The 25,928-nt window shown below is 43.8% G+C and overlaps 1 protein-coding gene across 1 annotated transcript in view; it reads left to right on the top strand.

The window, feature by feature from the left end:
* Positions 1 to 24,336, top strand: part of tnikb (TRAF2 and NCK interacting kinase b) — a gene marked incomplete at its 5' end in the record, with an annotated part of 44,980 nt that extends 20,644 nt beyond the window's left edge. The window contains 17 exons of the mRNA XM_071512993.1: positions 849 to 955; positions 1,156 to 1,271; positions 1,652 to 1,743; positions 3,241 to 3,264; positions 7,354 to 7,535; positions 8,501 to 8,615; positions 9,810 to 9,956; positions 10,120 to 10,128; positions 11,652 to 11,760; positions 13,491 to 13,667; positions 14,620 to 14,763; positions 16,016 to 16,150; positions 16,692 to 16,792; positions 18,397 to 18,546; positions 19,780 to 19,939; positions 22,712 to 22,851; positions 24,116 to 24,336. Of these exons, the coding sequence (XP_071369094.1) occupies positions 849 to 955; positions 1,156 to 1,271; positions 1,652 to 1,743; positions 3,241 to 3,264; positions 7,354 to 7,535; positions 8,501 to 8,615; positions 9,810 to 9,956; positions 10,120 to 10,128; positions 11,652 to 11,760; positions 13,491 to 13,667; positions 14,620 to 14,763; positions 16,016 to 16,150; positions 16,692 to 16,792; positions 18,397 to 18,546; positions 19,780 to 19,939; positions 22,712 to 22,851; positions 24,116 to 24,199 (1,992 nt within the window). The remainder of the gene's footprint in view (positions 1 to 848; positions 956 to 1,155; positions 1,272 to 1,651; positions 1,744 to 3,240; positions 3,265 to 7,353; positions 7,536 to 8,500; positions 8,616 to 9,809; positions 9,957 to 10,119; positions 10,129 to 11,651; positions 11,761 to 13,490; positions 13,668 to 14,619; positions 14,764 to 16,015; positions 16,151 to 16,691; positions 16,793 to 18,396; positions 18,547 to 19,779; positions 19,940 to 22,711; positions 22,852 to 24,115) is intronic.
* Between the last annotated feature and the right edge of the window lie 1,592 nt (positions 24,337 to 25,928).

The following is a 25,928-nucleotide window of genomic DNA, read 5'->3' on the forward strand; positions in this document are numbered from 1 at the left end:
TTTAAAAGATTCTATGGAGCCCGGGAGCGGCCATCGGGAGAAAAATAATTTATGTTGTGGCCATGATTTACTGTAACGTGCACGATATGCAGTTTGAGCTCTCGATTTATTTTTTCGCACAAATTGCCAAAACGTTCCCTCGAAATAGTGATATGGTGCTCTGGATATATAATCCATGCGCTCTTCACAAGCTTATAAAGAGTCAGTCACATATTGGTGATCATGTTTAAATGTGGCCTGTCCTGGGTGTGTTGCAGCACCTGATTGTGTTTACATGGCCTGAAGGTTAAGAGGCTAAATATGTTGCAATATTTGGGGGATTTGCCTATTCAGTGTAAACAGACAATGGATATTAACATACATCTGCAACACCTAAAAGGTTCCTTTTAAGTTGCATTTTTTTCTAAACTACACAGTTTAACAAAATCGAGGGAATGAATTGTATCTCGTGCTCATGAATGGACTAAAACTTGCTCACGTTACAGTAAATCGTGGACTTAATATAACTTTTTTTCTCTCCCAATGGCCACTCCCAGGCTCCGTAAGATTGTAAAGTGGAGGCAGACCTCAGATGTTCTGGAAGTTTGTTCCAGGCCTGAGGAACATAAAAACTAAAAGCTTTGTTCTGGCCTCGGGAACAGGAAGCAGACCAGCACCTGAGGACCTGAGGGGGTCTGGCGGGTTCGTAACACTGAAGAAACAATGAAGGAGAGATGTGGGAATAATTTCACTCTAGGAATGACTTCGCAACAGAAATCCTCTCAGATCGGGGGTTCCCTCTGATAAATCTGGGGTTCCTGACCCCTGACCCCTGACCTCTGACCCCTGACCTGTGTTGTGTTCTCCAGGTTCCCCAGAGGACGACCTCCATCTCTCCCGCTCTGGTCCGGAAGAACTCCCCTGGAAACGGGCCGGGCCTTGGACCCCGGGCTGGAGCACACCTCATACGGGCCAGGTACACACACACACACACACACACACACACACACACACACACACACACACACACACACACAAACACAGATATATCTAGAGCTATGTAAATTTAAGTGTGACTCCAGTTTCAAACAGGATTCAACAGTTTCCTGCATGAATGAGACATGCGGCATGTTCATGTGTGTGTGTGTGTGTGTGTGTGTGTGTGTGTTGCTGTAGCAACCCCGACCTGAGGAGGACCGACGTTTCCATGGAGACGCCCCTGAAGAGGACGAGCAGCGGCAGCTCCTCCAGCTCCAGCACCCCCAGCTCCCAGGGAGGCTCCAACGAGCGAGGTGCACACACACACACACACACACACACACACACACACACACACACACACACACACACACACACATAAAAACACATGCACATACCCTTTATCTCTTTTTCTTTCTTTCTTCCTTTCTTTCTTTCTTCCTTTGTTTGTTTCTTTCTTTCTTTCTTTGGCACTATACCTACTACTGACATTTATCACTACACACACAAACACACTAACACACACACACAGACACACACACACACACACACACACACACACACACACTAGTAAAAGTAGTGTTCCATTGTCAGTTATTAGGGTTTTCACAGTATAGTAATTCAGCGATGTGACATTGTGTTGTTGTTGTTTTTGTGTGTGTGTATGTGTGTGTGTGTGTGTGTGTGTTTTCAGGTAATTCAGCCATTAAGACTGAAGGTATCACAGCACCTTCCCACGAGACCAAAGATGACGGCAGAGAGGTGACACGACCCAGCAGGCCTGCAGTGAGTACACACACAGTGCACACACACACACACACACACACACATACACACGCGTAATCAAACGTCACACACATTAGTAGGGGGTTTCCAAACTGCAGGTTGATTGCTCCATATTCAAACTCGGGGCTGGACTGTGCTGGTTTTCATAAATCCAGGTCATTTTAAAGTACACACTCACATATTAATGTCCCTCATGACACACACACACACACACACACACACACACCATGTATTATAAAGCACACAGCAGCTACACCTCAGTCACACATGATCTCATGCATAATCAAACAACATGCATAATTAAATATCGAGCTGGCTAGTCACGTGATTATCCTGACATCATCAAGGTTCAGGAAGTGTTTTGGCTCAAAATAGCCGGTTCCACATGGTTCCACATGGTTCTACATGGTTCTATCCATTCAGTCGATCAGAGAATTTACAGTGCAAGAATAACATATAACTAAATTGTATTTGCATTTTGAAATTTGAGGAAAAACAAAAAAAACGGAACAGCCTTAGCTTGGTAAAAGACTACACTTCCCATAGTGCTTTGTGCTGGATTGTTTCACCAATTGTATGCCGTTTTCCAGATTCCCCCAAACAATGAATGTTTTAAAGTTCAGACTTGTATAGTAGCGTGTGACAGCGGAACGAGCGTAAGATCTGTTCTGGTCGTGTGATTGGCCGGGAGTTGGCGAGGCTTATGGGTATTGTAGTAAGGTGTCATGGAAATATACTGTATGTGTCTGATGATAAAGAAGCTGATTCACCTTGTAGAATATAACATGAGGAAATCACTTGTTGAACCGTGTGACTAGCCAGCTTTAAACAGAAGTGTGTGTGAGTTCCTGTAAACACACACACACACACACACACACACACAAACACACACACACACACCAAGGTTATTATAGTTTTGCATTTTTCATTAGTTTTTATTTTTATTTCGTTTTGACTTTTTGTTTTCAATTTCAGTTTAGTAATTTGTTTTTAAAGTGGGTTTGCTAGTTTAGTTTAGTTTGTATTTTTTGAAAATGCTTGGTTTTAGTTTAGTTTGTATTAGTTTCAGTGTTATTCAGAGATTCAAAAATTCAAAATACTAGGCTTATGTATGAAATAAATTGACAAAGACGAAAACTAAAGACATTTTCTCTATAATTTTAGTTTATTTTAGTAAGTTTTGTAAACACACAATACGGTTTCAGTTAGTTATCGTTTTTTTGTAAAGCCTCGTTTTTATTTTTATTTCAGTTAACGAAAATGTTTTTTCACACCTAGTTTTCGTTATTTCGTTAGTTTTCGTTAACGATCATAACCCTGACACACACACACACACACACACACACACACACACACACGACAGACAACATTCTAACAGCTGGCTCTTCTTCTCTCTGAACTAACCGTGTTCCTGTCATTTTCATTCTCTTCCTCTCTCTCTCCTCACACCTCCATCCCTTTCCTCCATCTCCTCCGACTCTCTCCATCTTCCTTCAGAGCTATAAGAAAGCTGTAGACGAGGTTAGTGACATTTCTCCTGCTTCACCCCTCTCTCTCTCTCTCTCTCTCTCTCTCACTCCATCCCTCCTCCTTCTCTGAATGAAATATCTCTTCGTCTCTCTCTCTTATCTCTTATCTCTCTCTTGCACTCACTCGCCCACTCACTCACTCCAGGGTTTCCTACACAGGTCTGGAAAAGTGTGGAAAATCAGTTTGGTATTTCTCCGGTGTTGAAAAGTTTGTGTATAAATGCACAAAAAGAGAGGAAGAAACCTGAAAAAATACAGTTTTTCAGTTCCGACACAGGACACAATATACACTCACCGAGCACTTTATTAGGAACACCATACTAATACTGGGGTAGGTATCAGCTTTCAGCTCATTGTCAACCGGCTGCCAAAGTGCCATCCGCCTCCAGGTTGGACGTGTTGCATTCTGGGATGCTTTTCTGCTCTCCACAGTTGTAAAGAGGTTATTTGAGTTACTGAAGTCTTTCTGTCAGCTCCAACCGGAAACAAGGCGTTTCCGTCCGCAGAACCGCCGCTCACTGGATGTTTTTTTTTTTTTCTGCACCATTCTGTGTAAACTCTAGAGACTGTTGTGCGTGAAAATCCCAGGAGATCAGCAGCAGTTTCAGAAATACTCAAACCAGCCTGTCTGGCACCAACAGCTATGCCACGGTCAAAGTCACTGAGATCAAATTTTTTCCTCATTCTGATGCTTGATGTGAATCATCAATTAACTGAAGCTGCTGACCTGTATCTACATGATCTTATGCTTTGCACTGCTGCCACATGATTGGCTGAATGGATAATTGCATGAATAAGCAGGTGTACAGGTGTTCCTAATAAAGTGCTCGGTGAGTGTATGTCGTTCTAAACCGCAGTGACATGTCATATGTTGTGATATTTGTTGTTGTGAATAATCTTCAGCCTTAGAGGCTTAACAGTTGCGTCACAAATCTTCCAGCAACCAGTTTGGTGCCATCATGGAGGTTCATTGGAGAATTAGCTGTGAATATCTACCAAGCAGCTAGAAGCAGAGAGCAGCTGAGTCAGCTTGTTGTGGTGTGGCTGTAGATCCATTCAGTAACGTTCTCAGTAAAAGTGAATAGTGTGATAAGGTGGATTTGTCTCCAAATGTAGGTTACTGTGACACAGTAAACTGTCTTGTCTTTAGCCCTAGTCTCTACTCCAAAACATGAAGAGTTGTAGCTTGAGAAGAGTCAGCTCAGTTAACCTGAACAAACTGTTAGCTAGCTAACTAGCCAGCAAACACACTGATGTTAATGTGAACATGCTAACGCTAGCTGCTACTAGATACGTTAGCTAGTGTGCTAATCAGATGTGTTAACAACAAGACAGTGATGGTTAGCTGACCAGATGCTATGATTAGCTAGCTAACAAGCTGACATTATCTAAACACTAAATCAATCAGATGGATCAGTGATGAAATGATCAGTTCCCAGTCAAAACTTAATCGTCTATTCAGTTCTGTTGAGACGGACAAGTTGTATGTTTGGAAACATAATCAGCTGTTCTCAGCCACCAGAGCCGCAGACCTCCAATATGGCCGCCAGAGAGTGATATGGACTGGTTGACAGGCCCTCCACTGTTAGCTTAGATGCATCATACTGAACATAGTTTCAAAAACAGTCACAAAATCAAGGTCTGGAAGAAGTTCTGAAATTGAAAACACATAGGAACCCGTTCACTCAGTCACTCTCATGCACACTTTCACATGCACCCTCCTCTCTTCCCTCTCTCTCTCCTTCTCTCTCCTCCTCTCTCTCTCACTCTCTGTTTAGATTATGGTTTGTATCTCACAGCAGGGATGAGGCTGTTGTTGATGGGATGGCTTTATTACTGCAGGATTTCTCCCATGACATCATACCGTACCATTAAATATTCACTTAAAGGATAAGGCCGGTGTTTTTTAATGCATTGCTTACCGTCAACAAATCCTATGAAAATAACAAAATCAACAATGCGTTTGCTCTCCTCCCGTTACTTTCTGACTTCCCACGTTCCGTTTTTAGCCGTCAACCCGGAAGTCATTGGCTCCAATTGTAAGCTAAAAACCTTGAAATACAGCTCACAAAGACATAGTTTACATTTTAAAAATCGTTAACTGTTACCACGAAAAGTCAGACTGTTGTAGTTATTACCAAATCAAATTCAAATGGGAACAAATTCTTCATTACGCCGAGGACTATTTTCTGTGCTATGGAACTACTTTCCTGAGATCGCAAAGTGTTTACAGCCGGCTTATTAAGTTGTTTGAGGAAAAAGTCGGCCGGCCTGGTGCATGGTGATGATGAAATATGCTGCAGAGCAGCAGCATGGCTCTGTGACGGGTTTTTAATCATTTTTTTAATACAATGGAGTTCTATGGCTGCTGGGACATGGCTGCATTGGGCTCCGGCTACATGGACGAGACTTGTTAGCAAAACAAAATCATTGCTGATTTTGTTATTTTCATAGGATTTGTTGACGGTAAGCAATGCATTTAAAAACACCAGCCTTATCCTTTAACATTTCCTGTATCACTTTAGACCTTTCCGCTCGCTCATTGTTCATTTCCCCATTCACTCTTTCTCTCCCTCTCTCTCTCTCTCTCTCTCTCTCTTTCCTCATTTTATCCCTTCTCTCTGTCATCAGGAGGAGTTGGTAAGACAACATAAGCCCCCCCCCCCCTCTCTTCCACACACCTCCGCCCCCCCCATCCTCCTCTTCACATGCACGACCAGCTTCCTCTTGCTAACCTCTCTGCTAACTATGGAATGTCCCAAGGAGTGATCTCCCTGACCTTTGACCCTTAACCCCCTGACCCTCCTCCACTGAGGCATGGTGGCATCTGTAGTTCGACTCTCCTTCTCTCCCTGCACTGTCCTGCTGCCCCTCCCAAAAAAAAACAATTTTCGTGATTAGCTGCCTCTACTGTAATAATAAACTGTAAAAAAAACAAACATCTGTACTGCAATATCTTACCAAAACCTTTCATTGTGCCACAAAAAGTAAAACCTCCCTTTTCTTCTTCTTTTTTGTTGGTTTTGAAAGCTTCATAGCACCAAGTGCCGGCATGTTGCTACCAAAAATATTTCAGGGTATCCTTAAAAAGTCTGAAAAGGCCTTAAAATATATTGAAATGTCTGATATACAGCTGTTAGAGGTCTTATTTTTTCACCATGTAATGACAAGTTTCGTAGCACTGCATGATGAATACAGAATTGGGTTCTGCATCCTATCTGCTTTACTAAATACAGTTGAACTTCATGTCCCTTAACAATTAATTTCCTGGTTTCCTTTCTCTTATTTTGCCTCATTTATAGTTTCAGAACGTTCAGTATCTCCGTTCAGTCAGAAATACACTGGCTTTTCCAGCTTTGTTTCTTTTATTTAGATGGTTGGAACATCCTCTCCATCTGTTTTTATACTTTTCGCTACAGAATACAGTGTACTTTCTAGGGCTGGACAATATATTGATATTATATCAATATCGTGATATGAGACTAGATATCGTCTTAGATTTTGACATCGTAATATCATGATATGGCATAAGTGTCTTTTCCTGGTTTTAAAGGCTGCATTACAGTAAAGTGATGTCATTTTCTGAACTTACCAGACTGTTCTATTATTTGCCTTTACCCACTTAGTCATTATATCCACATTACTGATGATTATTTATCAAAAATCTCATTGTGTAAATATTTTGTGAAAGCGCCAATAGTCATCCCTACATTATTGTCGCAATATCGATATCGAGGTATTTGGTCAAAAATATTGTGATATTTGATCTTGTCCACATCGCCCAGCCCTAGTACTTTCATGATGGTTGAAACAGAAACATTTAGAAAAACGGGCTCCTGTGTTTATTGCGTGATTGCGTGAATGCGAGCATGCACTGCATCTGAAACGTTTCTACCTGCGTCCTCTGTGCTCGCCTTCCTGTGGAGTCCGTTCTTCCCAAAGCTTCTCCACCAGGACTCGAGTGTCGGCTTTGAATCCTGCTGGTTCTGGTGAACACCCAGGAGCTGAATCTGAATCTGTGACATCACACTTCTTGTCGGTGACGCTCTCCTGGTTCCCCCCCCCCCCCCCCCCCCTGCAGGACCTGACGGCTCTGGCCAAGGAGCTGCGGGAGCTGCGGCAGGGCGAGGAGACGAGCCGCCCGCCCGTCAAAGTGACGGACTACTCCTCGTCCAGTGAGGAGTCCCACAGCAGCGAGGACGAGGAGGGAGAGGGCGGGACGAACGACGGGACCGTGGCCGTCAGCGACATACCCCGCATTATGTGAGTGTGTGTGTGTGTGTGTGTGTGTGTGTGTGTGTGTGTGTGTGTGTTAGGATTAGACTGATGTATCGACTTGCCGATATGTAAATAAAAGGTCAATATTGGGCTTTTATGAAATATCAGATCAATGTCGTGTCTCTTATATGGTGGAGGTTCCTCTCGACACAAAAACTACATAAAAGCTACATGAAACAGTCTGTGAAACAATTATTTTTTCTTTTCTTTTCATATTTTATTTAATCATTTAATTGTTGAAAATATTCTTGAAAATTAATTCTTTGTTTAACGTTTTTCCTGCCAAGGGGGTAAACTTAATACTTAATACTTGTAATTTTTGGAGCATAAAAAGGTCAAATTTAAAGATATTGAATTTTAAATGCAATCCAGTCCTGTGCCAAGTCTTTTTGACTGTGTATAATAAGCCCTGTTTTTTTTTTGTAGTTTTGCTTTTTCTGTATATTTTGTCTCTCTTCCCAATTATTCTAGTATACTTTGATTTAGTAAAATTACTGCAGGGTACTTACAAACACACACGCGTATATATTTATATATGCAGATATGTCTATTTTTTTATTTTTTTATTTATTTATTTATTTCTCTTTTTGTTTTTCATGTATGTCTATACGTAGCAGTATGGTTGGTTGATTTGTTGATGGTAAAAAAAGAATAAAAAGTTTGATCATAAAAAGATATTGAATTTTGGCACAAAATTGCCATTCAATATTTATATTATATGTTCTGTGATTCCTACTTAAAAGCATACAATAATAAAAAATATAATAATAATAAACTTTATTTATATATCACTTATCTAAGCAGTTTACAAAGTGATTTACAAAAAGGCATTAAAACAAGGAATTGTAAAATATATAAAAAAGGAGATAAAAAAATGACAAATGGTTGAATTAAATAAATAAATTGCTAAAAAGAGATTTAAAAAATAAATGGCTACATCTGTGTTTCAGGCCGGCTGCGAGTCAGAGTGCGAACGAGTCCTTCGGCATGATGGGCGGTCACAACGACTCCCATGGCGACCTGTACGGGAACAGCTCGCAGGACGGCACCCTGATGATGCGTGAGGTGAGCGTGAGGCCTCCCGGCGCCGGCGCTCTGACCTTTGACCTTTGGGATTTTAGCCTTGCTGACTGTGCAGAAAGCGACACTCAGCACTCAGACGCTCTTTCACCAGCTCTGCATGCGTGGCTCTTTTCTGTTTTGTTTCCACTGCTGCATTGGTGTGTGTGTGTGTGTGTGTGTGTGTGTATGTGTGGGTGTGTGTGTGGGTGTGTGTGTGTGTGTGTGGGTGTGTGTGTGTGTGTGTGACCGTCGCGTGTTGAGAGAGGAGGGTTAGTCTGATCTCTCATGTTGGCTGTGTAGTAGGGTTAGACTTATTGATTGGTTTGCCAATATATTGGTTAATATATATGATGTATTGATATTTATATATCATCCAGTCAGTGTCGTCCACCTCTGATATGATGGATATGATTCAGTTTGATTGATTACATATTTATTGTGTAATTGATCAATACTTCACTGGTTGTCTTGGAAACCCTAAACCTTAATTTTAATCCGATTCCACACAAGTATGCATTTATATGTTTTTATTATCATTATTATTATTATTATTGAGGTTCCAATGGATAGTTTTAGTGTCCCATGATGCTCTAAATGAGGCTTTTCCACCCTGACGAGAAGAAAACTCTGGGGGGAAACACTGAATACTTGTAATTTATTTGGATATTAGTTTATTTATTTAGTCAAATTTAAAGATATTGAATATCAGCACAAAATATCGGCTATTGGCAGCTTCAATCCAAAAATATCAGTATGGCTATTAACCTTCAGAAACCCATATTGATCTAACCCAAGTGTGTGTGTAGATGGTGTGTGTAGATGATGTGTGTGTGTGTGCATGTGCATAGTGTGTGTGTGTGTGTGTGTGTGTGTGTGTGTGTGTGTTGTATATGAAACATAAACATACGTTTACATGTGTGGTACCTAATGTTTGCTTTGAAGCCTGTTGTTGAAAGCCTCCATGCGTCTGGGTCTCTGCTTCACACTGGGTTCAGCCACAGCCGCACCCCCTCCCACCCCCCGACACCCCCCACCCACCCTCAGACACACACACACACACACACACACTGCACCCCCCCACCCCACCCCTCCTCTCCACAACAGGCTCCTACTTCCCCTCTAACACAAGCCTGAGTCTAGTTCCCAGTGGAGCTCAGTTTGTAGAGTAGCCCGTCCTTCTCTTCCTCTCTTTTCCAGAAACATGGGGAAAGGAGGCGGAGCTCTACCGCCAGCAATGGTTTCCCCGGCAACGCTAATCTGTTCCCTGGCAACGCCAATCTGCCCGATTTGGTGCAGCAAAGCACCTCCCCCCTGGTCTCCCCAGGCGATGGCTCTGGGGCCCAAGTAGGTTGACCAGCACCCTACTGTCAGCCCAGCACCCTGCCAGCCCAGCACCCCGTCTGTCCAGCACCCCATCTGTCCAGTACCCTACTGTCAGCCCAGCACCCTGCCAGCCCAGCACCCTGCCAGCCCAGCACCCTGTCAGTCCAGCACCCTATCAGCCCAGCACCCTACTGTCAGCCCAGCACCCTGCCAGCCCAGCACCCCATCTGTCCAGCACCCTGCCAGCCCAGCACCCTACTGTCAGCCCAGCACCCTGTCAGCCCAGCACCCTGTCAGCCCAGCACCCTACTGTCAGCCCAGCACCCTGTCAGCCCAGCACCCTGTCCGCCCAGCACCCTGTCTGCCCAGCACCCACACCTTACCCTGACAGACTGGCACCCTGTCACCCTGTCACCCTCTACACCCGCCCACAACCCTATAAACTAGTTGTTTCCCCTCACAGTCTTTTATCAGGGTGGGAAATTAGCAGCAGCCACCAGTCAAATGCTAGTCTAGTAAATTTTGGCTAGCAGGTGTGTTTTCTCTACCTGCCTTTGTTAGGTAACCAGCCATCATTTGGAGATCCTGTTTTCTAAAAGTCTAGCTGGCTAGTTGAAAAGCGAAAGTGGCTAGTGAGTTTTGAGATGTACCAGATGTACCATTCGTTTTGAGATATTAGTATAATTACCGTAAACAAACAAAACAGCATCGTTGAGAAGATCAGCATCCTCTACCAGCCTCTTATACTCCATCTTACTTTTCACATTTTGACACCAGGTCGGATTTCACAGGAGAGCTGTTGGATTGCTTTGCGGCACAAAGGAAGATTGCTTTATGGCACAAAACAGGAACCGTTTTACTTTGCAAGTAATACACAAGTTCCACTATTTTAACTGCATAGTTTAACTTTAGCTTCACTTTTGCTTAATGTTAGCTTCACGTTAGCTTCACGTTAGCTTCATGTTAGCTTCACGTTAGCTTCACGTTAGCCTCATTGGAAGGCATATTCACTGTGATGAAGGGCTGTTATCGTCTCTTATCCTTCTCCTTGCTCTTCAAAACAAACGCACCCTGAGCGACGCCAGGGAGGGAGAGGGGGGGGGACAAGAAGCAACAGGGTTTATGGTCTTAATCTGGAGAGACACTAAATGCTAAATGCAGCACCTTTAATTTCCTGCCCTTCCCAGTAAACCTCGATCCTGCTTTGCCTCCTTTGCCTCCTTTCCCCATAGATGGACCAGTCTGGATTTCCTCCCTACCTGCTCCACTCGTCTGATCCCTCTCTCTCTCTCTTTTCCAGCCTCTGATCCTTTCTCTGACTGTGTGTGGTCACATTTTCTCCCGTCTGCCTGAAGCACGTGATGCAGGTAGCTGACAAAATAAAGGAAACACTTTGGTAAAAGAGGGTAAAACAAAGTTAATTGAAAGCATCTATCCTGATGGAAGTGGAATCATCCGGGACGACAAGACCAAAATGAGGGGTCATTAGACATTAGAGTCCAAGACGCTTGTAGAATAGATGCCAAGGGACTTTAAAGTTGCTCCAGTGGCTCGTTATGTCCAAATACCTTATCAACACACCAAATACACTGTATGTTTCCTTTATTTTAGCAGTTAGCTGTATCCGTTACGCTCAGTCTCAGACCCATCCACCTGCTCTCAGTTTTAAAAGTGGAGTATAAACATTTGACTGACTGTAGATTTATTTTTTCTCAGTATGGGATGAGCAGCAGCGGAGGCTCCAAGTCTTCCTTCACTCCATTCGTTGATCCGAGGGTGTATGGAACCTCCCCGACTGATGATGACGATGAAAACTCTGCCTCAGGTGCGTGTCCTCACCGAACATGGCCTCGCATTGTTCTAGGGAAATAGGGATTAAATAAATACTGAAATTTAGCTGATGAAATAGGAACCGTGACTATCTTGAAAAAAATCTACAATCCGTTCTATCTCCATAAAATGTGCTTTTCTATGATCATATGTGACAGTTATATGATCTGCTCTACTTTTTTTTTTTTACATAAAGCATAACCCATTTCCAACCCGGACCCTATGTTCCCATCTTTTTCCGTCATACCGATCGATTCTAACCAAAAATCCTGTCCATTGCTTCACTGTAGAGCTACTTAAGTCTTGCATCAGCTCAGGAAGTGCTAAAGAAATGACCGAGGTAGCATCAAAACTGTACAAGATTTCAGTATTGTTATTATTATTATTTTCATTATCTCAATTGTAACCCCTTGTAAAGGAAACTGTCAACCTATGTTGAAATATTTTTGATGTAAAAGGGGATGTGAGAAATAACCAAATAAAAAAATAAGTTTAAAAAAAAAAAAAAAACTGTACGAGAAAGGCCTGACTTTAGATCATTTTCATCTACTTCTTTTTGCAGACGTGTGATTTCAGAACAAGCATCAACATGTTGAAAAAGACAGGCTTTGGGTGCTTTTGTGGTTGATTTTTGCGTATTTTTTGAGCGTCCGTTGGCCCCGTAGGACTGGATTGGAGAGCCACACCCAGGCAAACAAGATTTAAGCAATTTACAAAATTTTGGTTAGAATTGACTGGTATGATGGAAAAAGATGGGAAGATAGGGTCCAGGTTGAAAATAGCTGGAGTTATACTTTAAGTTAGATTTCTGTGCTTTGCCTTCATCATTTACTTATATATAATATATTAATATAATGACCTAAGACTTTTATCCATGTTCTTCTACCTATTTCCACCATGTGCTCATGTGCAGCTCAATGGACAGAGCATGGCACTCACTCTGCCAGGGTTAGAGTGTATTTACAACAATAAATGCACTCATAGTTCTGTAAGGCGCTTTGGGTGAAGTCATCCACCAAACAGCTTTACGTTACGGTGCGTTCTATCAGTATACTGTGTGTGTGTGTGTTCATAGAGTGAAGCTAAAGGAGCGCTGCTTTGCTTACCAAGTTTCAAAAAAGGTGCTCGCTGGAGTCAAGGTTTAGATACAGTTACAGCTCATCTCTAGTGGCTGGGATGGCTGATCCTCTAAAAAAAAAAAAAAAACATCTCACAACCATTATTCAAAATATCTGAAAAATCCTTAGGAAAAATTCCATCTAAACTGGAGAAAATTCTTTATAATCTGGTTACCCCAAAAGGCCAGTCACCTGTAGATAAAGGGGGCTGCAAAGTACACACACACAAAGAGAGAGAGAGACAGAGAGAGAGAGAGAGAGAGAGAGAGAGAGAGAGAGAGAGAGAGAGAGAGAGAGAGAGCGAGCGAGCATATACATATTCAAAGTTACAGATAAGGGACAAAATCAAGTTCTTCATTTAAGCCTGGATTCTTGATGGCTCTTAGGTTGAAGATCCAATAAGATTCCCTTTGCAACAGCTTTTTTCAACCTGTCTCCTCCCCTCTTAGTCACTTCTATGGCCTCTATACCCGCTGCCCTAAATGAGTCTGAGTTACATCCATGGTGCTGTTAATAGCGCTTTGCCATTGGATAGTCTTCATTTCCGATTCGGATAGCATACTGTGTGTGTGTGTGTGTGTGTGTGTGTGTGTGTGTTGGACTGCAGCGCTGTTCGCCGACGAGCTGCTGAGGCAGGAGCAGGAGCAGGCCCGGCTGAACGAGGCCAGGAAGATCTCCGTGGTCAACGTCAACCCCACCAACATCAGACCGCACAGCGACACGCCCGAGATCCGCAAGTACAAGAAACGCTTCAACTCTGAGATCCTCTGCGCAGCACTCTGGGGTGAGAGGCACCGGAAACAACAGAGACATGCAGAGTGGAGACTCTTCCTCACTCTCCACGTTCAAAAAAACCCCTTAAAACAAAACACACCTGTTTAAAACTGCTTTTAATCTCTAACTTTCTTCCGGCCTCCTGGTCTTTTAATTTTAACTTTCTTGTCTTTCTCTCTATTTGAAATGTTTTATTCTCTGTCTTTTTCATTGATATTTCTGATATAAAGATGTAAAGCGTCTTTGAGTATTTAGAAAAGCGCTATGCAAATAAAATGTGTTATTATTATTATGATTAAAGCATGATAATATTAAGAAGAAGAAGAAGAGGGCACTATGACTCTGCTTACAATTGGTTTCTTGCAAAGTTGTTGATCTAGGCATTTTTCTACTGATGCACTTGTACGTTGCTCTGGAGAAGAGTATTAATGTATATCTATGTGTATTTATCTATATTTATAATACTTTTCTTCACAAAGTTGCAAAGTACTGTAAAATAAAAGCAAAGCAAACACATCAACTAACAGTCAGCTATAATAAAGGGCCGTTTTACACTGATGACTCCCTTGATGCCCATAACTCGTTAAGTTGGAGTCAAACCATGTTGGTCTCCCATCAGACAAATACAACTGCAGCATGATGCCAGGAAAAAGTTGGTGATGAAATACAAAATACAAGCTCATACTCTATTTCTGTCTGGTGTTTAAAGAAAACAGAATTTGCTAATTTCCTCAGGAGAGTTGTTCTAAATCTTTGTGGCTATTCAATCACAGTTTGTTCAATCACAAACAGATGTCCGCTCACACAGTAAATGAAAACCAATGTGAATTTGACTCTGATGAAGACACAGTTGATGTCAAAATGTTTGCACAATAAAGGCTGCTATTTGATCTGTGTGCTCCAGTTTCTCTCCTTTCTCACTGAAAACGAATGTGTGTGTGTGTGTGTGTGTGTGTGTGCAGGAGTGAACTTGCTGGTGGGGACGGAGAACGGTCTGATGCTGCTGGACCGGAGCGGTCAGGGGAAAGTTTACAACCTGATCAACCGACGGCGCTTCCAGCAGATGGACGTCCTGGAGGGACTCAACGTCCTGGTGACCATCTCAGGTCGGCTCGCTTCTCCTAAACCGAGTTAATTAATCGAGTTTGTCTTGTTCTTCTGTTGCACGTCAAACCGCATGCTGAAATCTGGTAGTAAAATGTTGCCTTAGTGTTTTCTGGGGAGCGTATACATGTTCCCAGGGTCCTATGTTCCCAGGGTCCTAAGTTCCCAAGGTCCTAAGTTCCCAAGGTCCTATGTTCCCAGGGTCCTATGTTCCCAGGGTCCTAAGTTCCCAAGGTCCTAAGTTCCCAAGGTCCTATGTTCCCAGGGTCCTATGTTCCCAAGGTCCTATATTCCCAGGGTCCTATGTTCCCAGGGTCCTATGTTCCCAGGGTGCTATGTTCCCATGGTCCTAAGTTCCCAGGGTCATATGTTCCCAGGGTGCTATGTTCCCAGGGTCCTAAGTTCCCAGGCGCCTATGTTTCCAAGGTCCTATGTTTCCAAGGTCCTATGTTCCCAAGGTCCTATGTTCCCAGGGTCCTATGTTCCCAAGGTCCTATGTTCCCAGGGTCCTATGTTCCCAGGCTCCTATGTTTCCAAGGTCCTATGTTTCCAAGGTCCTATGTTCCCAGGGTCCTATGTTCCTAGGGTCCTAAGTTCCCAGGGTCCTATGTTCCCAGGGTCCTAAGTTCCCAGGGTCCTATGTTTCCAAGGTCCTATGTTTCCAAGGTCCTATGTTCCCAGGCTCCTATGTTCCCAGGGTCCTATGTTCCTAGGGTCCTAAGTTCCCAGGGTCCTATGTTTCCAAGGTCCTAAGTTCCCAGGCTCCTATGTTCCCAGGGTCCTATGTTCCCCAGTTCAATATTCTGTTAACACACATTAACCCTCCTATTGTGTTCGGGTCAAATTTGACCTGTTTCAAGTTAAAATATTTCATAAATATTATCCAGTTTTTTTATTTGAACAAGGCTTCAAAACAGCTATATAAACACAACAAAACCAGTGGTTATCATTTTTGATTTTGATTTTGAAGGTCTCTAACCCCTAACCCTATAGCTCTGATAAAAAGCCCTCTGTTCTGTGAAACAGTTGTGGTCAGAGCTCTGGGTAAACATCTACACACAACCAACCTAACCCTAACCCTAGAACTGGGGAACATAGGACCCTTTGTCATGTTCCCATTATGTGCCATATAAATCTGGGGAACATAGGACCCTGGGAAACATAGGAATGACTGATTTTTCTGTGATTGTGAAGGGAGAAGAATTGGATTGTTCTCTTTGCTCTAACAGACTTCCCTCTCTTCTCTCCACCCAGGGAAGAAGAACAAGCTGCGTGTTTACTACCTGTCCTGGCTGAGGAACAGGATATTACACAACGACCCCGAGGTGGAAAAGAAACAGGGTTGGATCACTGTGGGGGAGCTGGAGGGCTGCGTGCACTACAAAGTCGGTACGACACCTCGTCTGTGTGTGTGTGTGTGTGTGTGTGTGTGTGTGTGTGTTGTGAGGAAGTTTAGAGGGAGTTCAATTAACAACCAGGAAATCAAGCAGGTGGACAACTATAAATTTCTCTCCTCCTCCTTGAAATGGGAGACCACTACCACCACTACCATCCTTAAAAAAAAGCACACCAAAGACTCTTCTTTTTTGTGACAATTTCTCTACCGACAGGAGCAGGAAATAGACCAGAATGCAATGCAGCCACAAGACGTGTTGGGTTTTGAGTGAGGGGCACAAGTCCCGATTGTATTCTCGATTGGAAAAACTCTTCTCTCCCCATCTACACATACAGTATAACCCTCAGCTGAATGGGACACTCCGTCTAAAGGGATTGTGGGAAACGTAGGACATCACTAACTGAAGTAGAAATGAAGTAGACGAGGCAGGTTGAGAGAAAGTGTGTAAATTACAACGCTTCAGTAATACAGTAAACATAGTTTGTGTATATACTGTATGTGCTGGTTCCTAAAATCTCCACTCTTCTCCTGCAGTGAAGTATGAGAGGATTAAATTCTTGGTGATTGCTCTGAAGAACGCGGTGGAGATCTACGCCTGGGCTCCTAAACCCTACCACAAGTTTATGGCCTTCAAGGTAAGACATGCAACACACACACACACACACACACACACACATTCACATTATGTTCAGGCCCTAATCATATCCCTTCCTCTCTCTCTCTCTCTCTCTCTCTGTCTTGGTGGAATCAGGCCAATGTCAGGATGTATTTGAGATGTTCACATCAGCATTTCTGCTACGTCAAAAAACAGACAATACCCCATGTATTTTTGAGTGTGTTGACGGATGACATGGATTGACAGCTCAGTGCGTGAAAATATCTCAACCCAGTCCATCAAAAAAAGTTAAAACTAGTTTTAGAACTTTTGACGGAGCACAGGTACAAGTCACCCGCTAACTTTTCATCCGCTAAATTTGCACAAAGTCCTTCAAAAGGTTTGGAGCCCCGCCCACAATAACACAACCTAGGTGGTTTCAACGCAGACTTGTCCGACTGATTTTGCGTTTAGATAATCTCAGCGTCCAGTTAACCTCCACTGTAAAAACATCAGATTTGTGTACGGTGACCAGACGTCCCGGTTTGTCCGGGATTGTCCCGGTTTGTCCGGGATTGTCCCGGTTTCAAGATGGGTGTCCCGAGTTCCGACAAATATCTGTAAAACACTAAAATGTCCCGGTTTTCAACATTCACTACCAAATTGTCCCGGTTTTCACCACAATTAAAATAATAATAATAGTATTATACTTGTTTTCAGCGCTTACATAGACGTTTATCATGTTCTGTCCCGCTTATTATTACCTAACCCAATCAAAAAACATGAACAATGCACCACATAAACTATGTTTTGGTGGATTTTTGGAGACAAAACATAATTTTTGGTTTGCTGAGGCTCTGTCCATGGTGTTGAAAGGTGCAGTCACTAGGTGTGCTAAGCGCTGAAGTAACTGTCCCCCATCCTGATGAAAACACCTATGGTGCGTGCATAAGCACATACATGTGCACGTGCATGAACGTGCGGGACACTTAAGGGTCCCGGTTTGGGGGTTTGAAAATGTGGTCACCCTAGACTAGGGCTAAAGACAAGACAGTTTACTGTGTCACAGTAACCTACATTTGGAAACTGATCCACCTTATCACACTATTCACTTTTACTGAGAACGTTACTGAATGGATCTACAGCCACACCACAACAAGCTGCATCAGCTAGCTCTCTTTTTTCTAGCCTGGTTGTTATATTTAGCCATTATTTAGGCACTGCCAATTCTCCAGTGGACCTCCATGATGGTGGCAGACACGGTTGCTGGAAGATTTATGATGCAGCTGCAAAGCCTCTATTACTTGGCTTATGTATTTGAGAGGAAACTGGCCATGACATACTCCTTTATTTGGTCAATAAAGGGATGTCAACTCTCTCTCTCTGTGTGTCTTTTTCTGTCTCAAGATGGGACTGTTTGTATTTGAATGATGAATGTGCTTGTGTGGGCTTCTGGCTTTTTAGTTTTTGGTTCATTCAGTTTTGTTGTTGCTGTGGCTGCGCTGTGTGTGTGTGTGAGTGGGTGAGTATGAGATTTGGTGGTTTTTAAGGTGCTTTTAGCCGTTTTTAATGGATTTTTTTCTTAGTAGTTCATACATGAGGTGTTTCATTAAATAACATCAAATCTCTCTCTCTCTCTCTCAGTCATTCACCGACCTGCAGCACCGCCCCCAGCTGGTTGACCTGACTGTGGAGGAGGGTCAGAGGTTAAAGGTCATCTACGGCTCCAGTGTAGGCTTCCATGTCATTGATGTGGACTCTGGAAACCCCTATGACATCTACATCCCCTCCCACGTAAGAGTCGTGTGTGTGTGTGTGTGTGTGTGTGTTTGGGAGAGAAAGTAAGAGAAGGATATGTATCTGAATGATGGCGTGTTGCATTGAACATATTTAAAAAAAAAAAAAAAAGAATTTTATTGCTATGTTTTTAAGATGAGAGTGTGTTATTGTGTAAGTTAGTGAATGAGTGAGTGAGGAGTCAGTGAGTGAGTGAGCAAGTGAGGGAACAAGTGAATGAGTGAGTGAGCAAGAGAATGAGTGAGTGAGTGAGCAAGTGAGGGAACAAGTGAATGAGTGAGCGAGTGAATGAGTGAGTAAGCGATTGAGGGAACAAGTGAATGAGTGAGTGAGTGACTGAGTGAGGGAACAGGTGAGTGGGTGAATGACTGAGTGAGCGAGCTAGCAAATGAATGAGTGAGTGAGCGAGCGATTGAATGAGTGAGTGAGTCAGTGAGTGAGTGAGTGAGGGAAAAAGTGAGCAAGTGAGTGAGTGAATGAGTGAGGGAACAAGTGAGCAAGTGAGTGAGTGAATGAGTAAGTGAGCAAGTGAATGAGTAAGGGAACAAGTGAGTGAATGAATGAGTAAGGGAACAAGTGAGTGAGTGAGTGAATGAGTGAGTGAACGAGTGAGTGAATGAGTGAGGGAACAAGTGAGCAAGTGAGTGAGTAAGGGAACAAGTGAGTGAGTGAGTGAGTGAGTGAGTGAGTGAGCAAGAGAATCAGTGAGTGAGTGAGCGAGTAATCAAATGAGTGAATGAATCAGTGAGTGAGTGAACCAGCCTCCACTTCTAACCCCAGCAGTCTGGTTACAGTCAGAGATGGACGGGGGGAGGAAGGAGACGGTAACCACAGCAACCGCCTCACATTGTTTTCGGCAGCGGTGTGTCTTGAATCACGCTGTGCTCATGTCTGTTTCCATGGCGATTGCGTGGCTGGGGAGCGGGAGACTCTATTGTTGCAGCAGTTTCTTCTCTCTCAAGGTGGGGAATGGGGAGGAGGAGCGGGGGGGGCGGGGGGCGGGGGAGGGGGCGGAGTCAAGGGGGCGCTGGCCACAAGAGAGAGAGAGTCAGCCACAAGCAGACATAAACGAGGAAACGGAGAGAGGGTCGTGCTCTGTGTGCCATCCCCCCCGGGCTGGCCGACCCCCCCTCCACCCCCCCCGCCCCCCCCCCTCGAGGCTCACGCCAGCTCCTTCCAAACCCCACCCCCCACCCACCCTCCAACCCCTCCCGTGTGTCGCCCCGGCAGATTCAGAGTCAGGTGACCCCCCACGCCATCGTGGTTCTGCCCAAGACGGACGGCATGGAGATGCTGCTGTGCTACGAGGACGAGGGCGTCTACGTCAACACCTACGGACGCATCACCAAAGACGTGGTGCTGCAGTGGGGCGAGATGCCCACCTCCGTCGGTACGTCAACCAATCAGCTCGCTTGATCTTCCTCCCCCTGACCTCTGACCTCTCTTAGCGGTCTCAGCAGATCATCTGTCACCTTCACTACCTACACTCTACTGCTGCTACTACCCCCCTCTTCTCCGTTCACTCAAAACAACACTCCTCCCCTCTCTTCCTTCCTTTCGCTTTCCCCCGCCAAACTTCTCTCTCTCTCTCACCTGAGGCTGAAACATGCTCCTCCTCTTCGTTCTTTCTCTGTTCCCCAGCTTATGCCTGTCGATTACACCCCAAAACAAGCTGCCAAAGCACTGTAGGCTCACTCATGTTAGCACCTGCTGAAAGGAGCACACCAAGCTTTTGGGAGATTGTCCTGTTGGTCAGCTTACCCGTTAAGTGATGAGATCATAGACACCAAAATCATTCATGTGTCCCTGGTAGATGATGGGCTCTAGTGCTCCATGCTAACACTTTAGCATACACTATGTTGAGTGATACACTATGTTGAGTGATAGTAGGCTCCATGCTAACATTTTAGCATATACTATGTTGAGTGATAGTAGGCTCCATGCTAACATTTTAGCATACACTATGTTGAGTGATACACTATGTTGAGTGATAGTAGGCTCCATGCTAACATTTTAGCATACAATATGTTGAGTGATACACTATGTTGAGTGATAGTAGGCTCCATGCTAACTTTTTAGCATACAATATGTTGAGTGATAGTAGGCTCCATGCTAACACTATAGCATACACTATGTTAAGTGATAGTAGGCCACTAGCATTATCTCAAAAGTGAGAAAATAAGCAGCTCTAAAGCTAAATAGTAAGTATGCTAATCTATGCTAATGCTAATAATCTGTGGCCAAGTCTGGCAGTTTTGTGTAGGAGTTTGGTAAGATTTACACAAAATATGATATAAAAACAATGTACTGCCTGGGACTACTTTACCTGTTTCCATATGAAGTGAAGGTGGTGGGTGATAGAAGACTGTGTACAGCTAAAAATCACTGCGCAGCAGATGAATACACAGTTGCGCACCTGAAACAGCTCCAAACATAAACCTGGTGACAGCAGCTATTGAGTTAATGATAATTCATCTTTTAAATGTATGAATCTACCGGCCATATAATAAAAACCATTAACAGCTCTTTATTACTAAAAGCTCAGTCTTTCTTTGGATAATGCTAGTCGCCTACTGTCACTCAGTAGGCGACCAGAGCCAATGATCTGCCGGGGACACATGGATGATTTTGGTGTCTGTCTTCTCATCACTTAGCAGGTAAGTTGACCAACGGGACAAAATCTCCCAAAACCTTGGTGTCTTCCTTTAATGTTAAGCGTTGAAAATCCATCCACTGCATGCTTGTACATCAACGGCAAACAACAACACGTCCCACAGAGCGCTACTCCTCACCCATCACACACACACACACACACACACACACACACACAACCCTTTTTTTACAGTATATATTTCTCACTTCCAACTTCTTCCAGTGATCTCTTTTCTAAGCGTAGGGAGGAATGCTCGTGTCTGGACGTTGTTGTTTGTGTTGGGTCCCGTCCTCTTGTTCTGTGTGACAGTGTTAACGGTGAAATATCACAAACGGCGATTTCAGCTTGTATCCATTCTTTCTTTCATCCTTGATAGTGCGGGCTCCTGTTTCTTAAAAATAAACACAAAAGCAAAAATGTCTTGCTATGGAAAAGAAAGAGATGCTCATGAGATTCAGTGGCCTAGAAAATTCTGCATGAAAAAATAGCAGGTTGCAGTACATCTAAATTAATCTATTATTTAGCACTACACTCAGATGTAGCAAATGGCAAGGAAACAGGACACGGTGGAGTTGGGCAGAGTCTGGCACATCAAGGATGGATCTTGGATCTTATGATCCGAGTCAATCAAAGCCCCGGTGTTTTTCCGTTCGGCCTCCATTCTCTGATTATCAGATGTCAGTGTACAATGTCCTGATTGATTAAACATGTATGTTTGATTGACTGCGTCTCTGTCTTGAAGCAGTGGCGGTTATGTGTTGTGTTTTGTGTGGAGACAGCACATCATCTCCGGTTAATACTGATGTGTGTGTGTATATTGTCAGACCAGAGTTTCTCACAACCAAGCCCGCCCTCAGCCCCCATCTCCCAGACTGAACACCCCCTCCAAATGTTACCATGGAAACTCACGCAAACCGAAATAAGCGGTAAAGGGCTGCATTGTAGCGTTTATCAAACACATGCTGTGACGAGCTGCTGCCCCATCCCTTTCCTCCGCAGGTGGGATCAGTTTTGTCCCCCGAAAGCAAATCAAAACTGGTTTTTAAGGGGGGAAAAAGAGCAAAAAGCACAAAGAGCTTCCACTGGAATAAAATGGTTTATTTCTCAGACAGAGGAGCACGGCCTCCCAGCAGGGTGCGTGTTGCCAGCTGGACCCTCTCTAAGGGTGGCATCAATTTTGAGCTTCAATGAATGATATAGCGTACATGCACAGATCAAGCCGACAGCATACCATCAGAGCTCCGTCACTGACTGTAAAATAATTCATTTTAATCGAATATCATCATCAAACCGCCAAATCCCCCGACACCGAGCCCCTTCTGAGCCGGAGAGCTCGGAAAGCCGTTTATCGATCGTTCAGAAACTGCTGCAATAATCTCCTCCCGGAGGCGAGGCCCAGGAGGCGTGGCCTCGGGTGTGATTGGCTTGGGTGTGAGACCGGTGGTGAGCCCTCTCCTGTCCAATCCCCTGTCTGTGTGTGTGTGTGTGTCCCCTGTCCCGCCCCCGCAGCCTACATCCACTCCAACCAGATCATGGGCTGGGGAGAGAAGGCCATCGAGATCCGCTCCGTGGAGACGGGACACCTCGACGGAGTTTTCATGCACAAGCGAGCTCAGCGACTGAAGTTCCTGTCGGAGAGGAACGACAAGGTGCGTCTCGCTGTCTCTCTCTCACACACACACACACACACACACACACACACACACATACATACAGAGTAGGGCTGGGCGATAATTCAGTATTATCATTTATCGTCTTTCAGTGGAATCATATCGTGATGATATGAAGATATTTTAATATCGTGACACACATTTCTGCTGTCTGAATTGATGATGACAAGCAAATTTTACTTAAAAACTCTGATAAAATGAGGTATGGTAGGAATATTATTTGAATATTTCTGTTTTGTTTGACATCACACCTAACATTACCATTCGGTTCAATGAGATGAACATTAATTTGATTATTTAACGTGATTTTGCATACATGAACCATATCGTGATATATATTGATATCGAGAAAAATCCTTATGATTATCGTGATATTTATTTCAACCATATCGCCCAGCCCTAATACAGAGTTACACAGTGTACATACATACATACATGTTGAGCGCATAGTTTTGTGTCAAAATGAGATACGATACGATTTTCTGTTATGCATCATAACAAGCAAAATAATTAGAAAATGATTGATAGCACAAACTTAAAGCAAATTATTACACCGATTAAGGACAGTTGGCTTTTTGATAGATTATATATATAGAGATTTTTTTTTCTAAAATTGATACATAGTGTTTTGGAATAGACATCTTCACACACACACACTGGGGTTTGACCGCTCTGGGTTTTTGAAAGCTAATACCAATATTTTGGGATTGAAGCTGCTGATTTTTTGTTGATTATTATTATTTGTGACAATAGTTTTAATCCTGGCAAGGTGGAAAAGCCTCTGAAACAGTATTAAGGCCATGGGAGACTAAAATTCTCCATTGAAGCCCAGGGTGATGATGATAATAAAAACAGTAGTAAAGCATATTTTTATGCGTACGTGTGTGAAATCTGATCAATATGTCTTGTTAGAAGAGTTTCCCATAGACAGTTCCTCAATTGTACAATAAATACAGAATCAAACAAACTGCATCATATCCTCTTATTTGTTTTTTATATCCTTGATACCTCAATACTTAAATTCTGTGTTTTCTCCTGTAAACTGCTCTGTGTCTGAGAAAAGTCAATAAATAAATTGTTTAAAAAAAAAAGAAAAACTGCATCATATCCTCCATCATGTGGGAAGTGGATGACACTGACTGGCTGATGTGGGATTTTAAATAAAAGTCAATATCGGCCCGATAAATAAGCAAACCGATAGATCGGTCTGACCCTAACGTTCCCTGACCTTCGTCCCCTGCAGGTTTTCTTTGCCTCCGTCCGCTCCGGGGGCAGCAGCCAAGTCTTCTTCATGACCCTGAACAGAAGCTCCATGATGAACTGGTAACCCTTCCCTTTCGACCCACAACCCACTCCCCCTTCGCTCTGGACGCCGCCTGCCCGCCCGCCCGCCTGCCTGCCCGGGAGAGAGAGGACGGAGGGATGACAGGAGGAACGAGAGAGAGAGAGAGAGGGCTGGGGTGGGGGGGCGATCGAGCGGCCAGAGGAAAAGTTTAACCACAGGAAGCGTGTCACCGCCCCTCTGACCACTGGGGGGGGGGAGGGGCGCTGCGGGGGCCTCAGTGCGGCTGAAGGGCAGTAAAGGTGCTAAGGTGCCGCGGTGATGCCACACACTGTCAACGGATAACACCTTCTCTTTCTCTGTGGACTGTTTCGCCGGGCCGGTGTGTGTGTTGTTTTCTCGAGAGTTTTGACTGGAAAGGACACTAACATCAAGCTGAGTAGCCTCGGACTTCCCCCCCCCGTTGGAATCGATGGGGGTTATGGAGTGGCTCTCTGTGTAGTGCAGGGCCACATCTGTCAAGTCTAGAATGATCCGTTCACACTGCGAGCGGCTCGGTGGGCGGGGCCAGAGGCTCCGCTTGCAACTATCCCACTGAGCAATTTTACGTCGATTAGCCGTTTAAATGGTTACAGACGTCGAGGCTAAAATGAGGCTCCGTAGGGTTTAAAAGTGAAATCTTAGACTAGGTCTTCTGGAGTAGATGACAAAAATAAAGCGTTATCTTGTACTTCTGGTGCATATTTTTGATATTTACAGCTGTTTATGCATTGTTTAAATATGTAATAATGTATTCACTTCATGGTCTAAAACTGGGCTATAGGCTACATAGCAAAAAAAAAAAAGATCCTGGGTGATATGAGAGCTAAAGCAGAGACGCAACGTTGAAATGACATCCAGTGCTCAGTGGGATATCCTGTAGGTCTGCAGCTACAAAGTTTTGACCGGTCAAATCTTGTATTTCTGCTGCTCTGGGTTTTGCCTTTCATATCGCTATGTCGTTTTGGCGAGTAAACATCGCTGCTGTTTAGGTAGCATTAATCGAAAAAAAACCTCAATAAAACGACTTAAGAGCTCACCGTCGACCGGCAACCGTTCTCCAAGCATCGTTTTTTTTTTTTTTTTTTTTTTTTTTAGATGTTCACTCCTGTAGTCTTTCAAACAAAAGCTGTAGAGAACTGGGAAGCTCTGAATAGCTGCAGTCAAGTTCTTTCTCCATTTTGCGAGAGGAACTATGGCTTCATGAAAACCGAAATCCCATCAGGAAGGGAAACAAGGAAGCGCGGAAATCTGATCGGCTGTTGACGGCCTATCGGGGAAAAAAAAACGGCTGGATTCCCGGTGACTTGTTGCTTGCAGTGTGAACGCACCGTTAAGACTGCTGCTGAAATTGTGCATCTTTGTATGTCAAGGACCAAAATACTATGAATAAGCAGTTTTGTGTGATGATAGGGGGGGGGAAATGTGCAGTGGACATTTTTACACTTGTCGATGTGAATCCCCCGCAGGCGTCGTCGGGTTCGGCTGCTGTGGCTCCCGTGTCCTTTAGGTGTTTTTTCTGCCGGAACAGGGGGGGAAAGGAAGGCTGTAGATATTGTATTATTGCTGCACCAGAAAACAAAACCTTCACACCAGTTCTCACAAGAAGAATTCGGCGTAGTCTAGCTGCCGATCTCTGGACGTTTTACTTTTCGCTCCAACCCCCCCCACCCCCACTTCCCACTCCCCAACCCCCTTTCTCGGTTTTCTCCACCGTTTCTAAATCCCTGCTGTT

The sequence above is a fragment of the Centroberyx affinis genome, unplaced genomic scaffold (assembly GCF_046629955.1).
Source record: "Centroberyx affinis isolate AG114_WGS23_722 - 3 ecotype Tasmania unplaced genomic scaffold, CSIRO-AGI_Caff_v1 ptg006693l_1, whole genome shotgun sequence".
In the NCBI taxonomy this organism is placed as follows: domain Eukaryota; kingdom Metazoa; phylum Chordata; class Actinopteri; order Beryciformes; family Berycidae; genus Centroberyx; species Centroberyx affinis.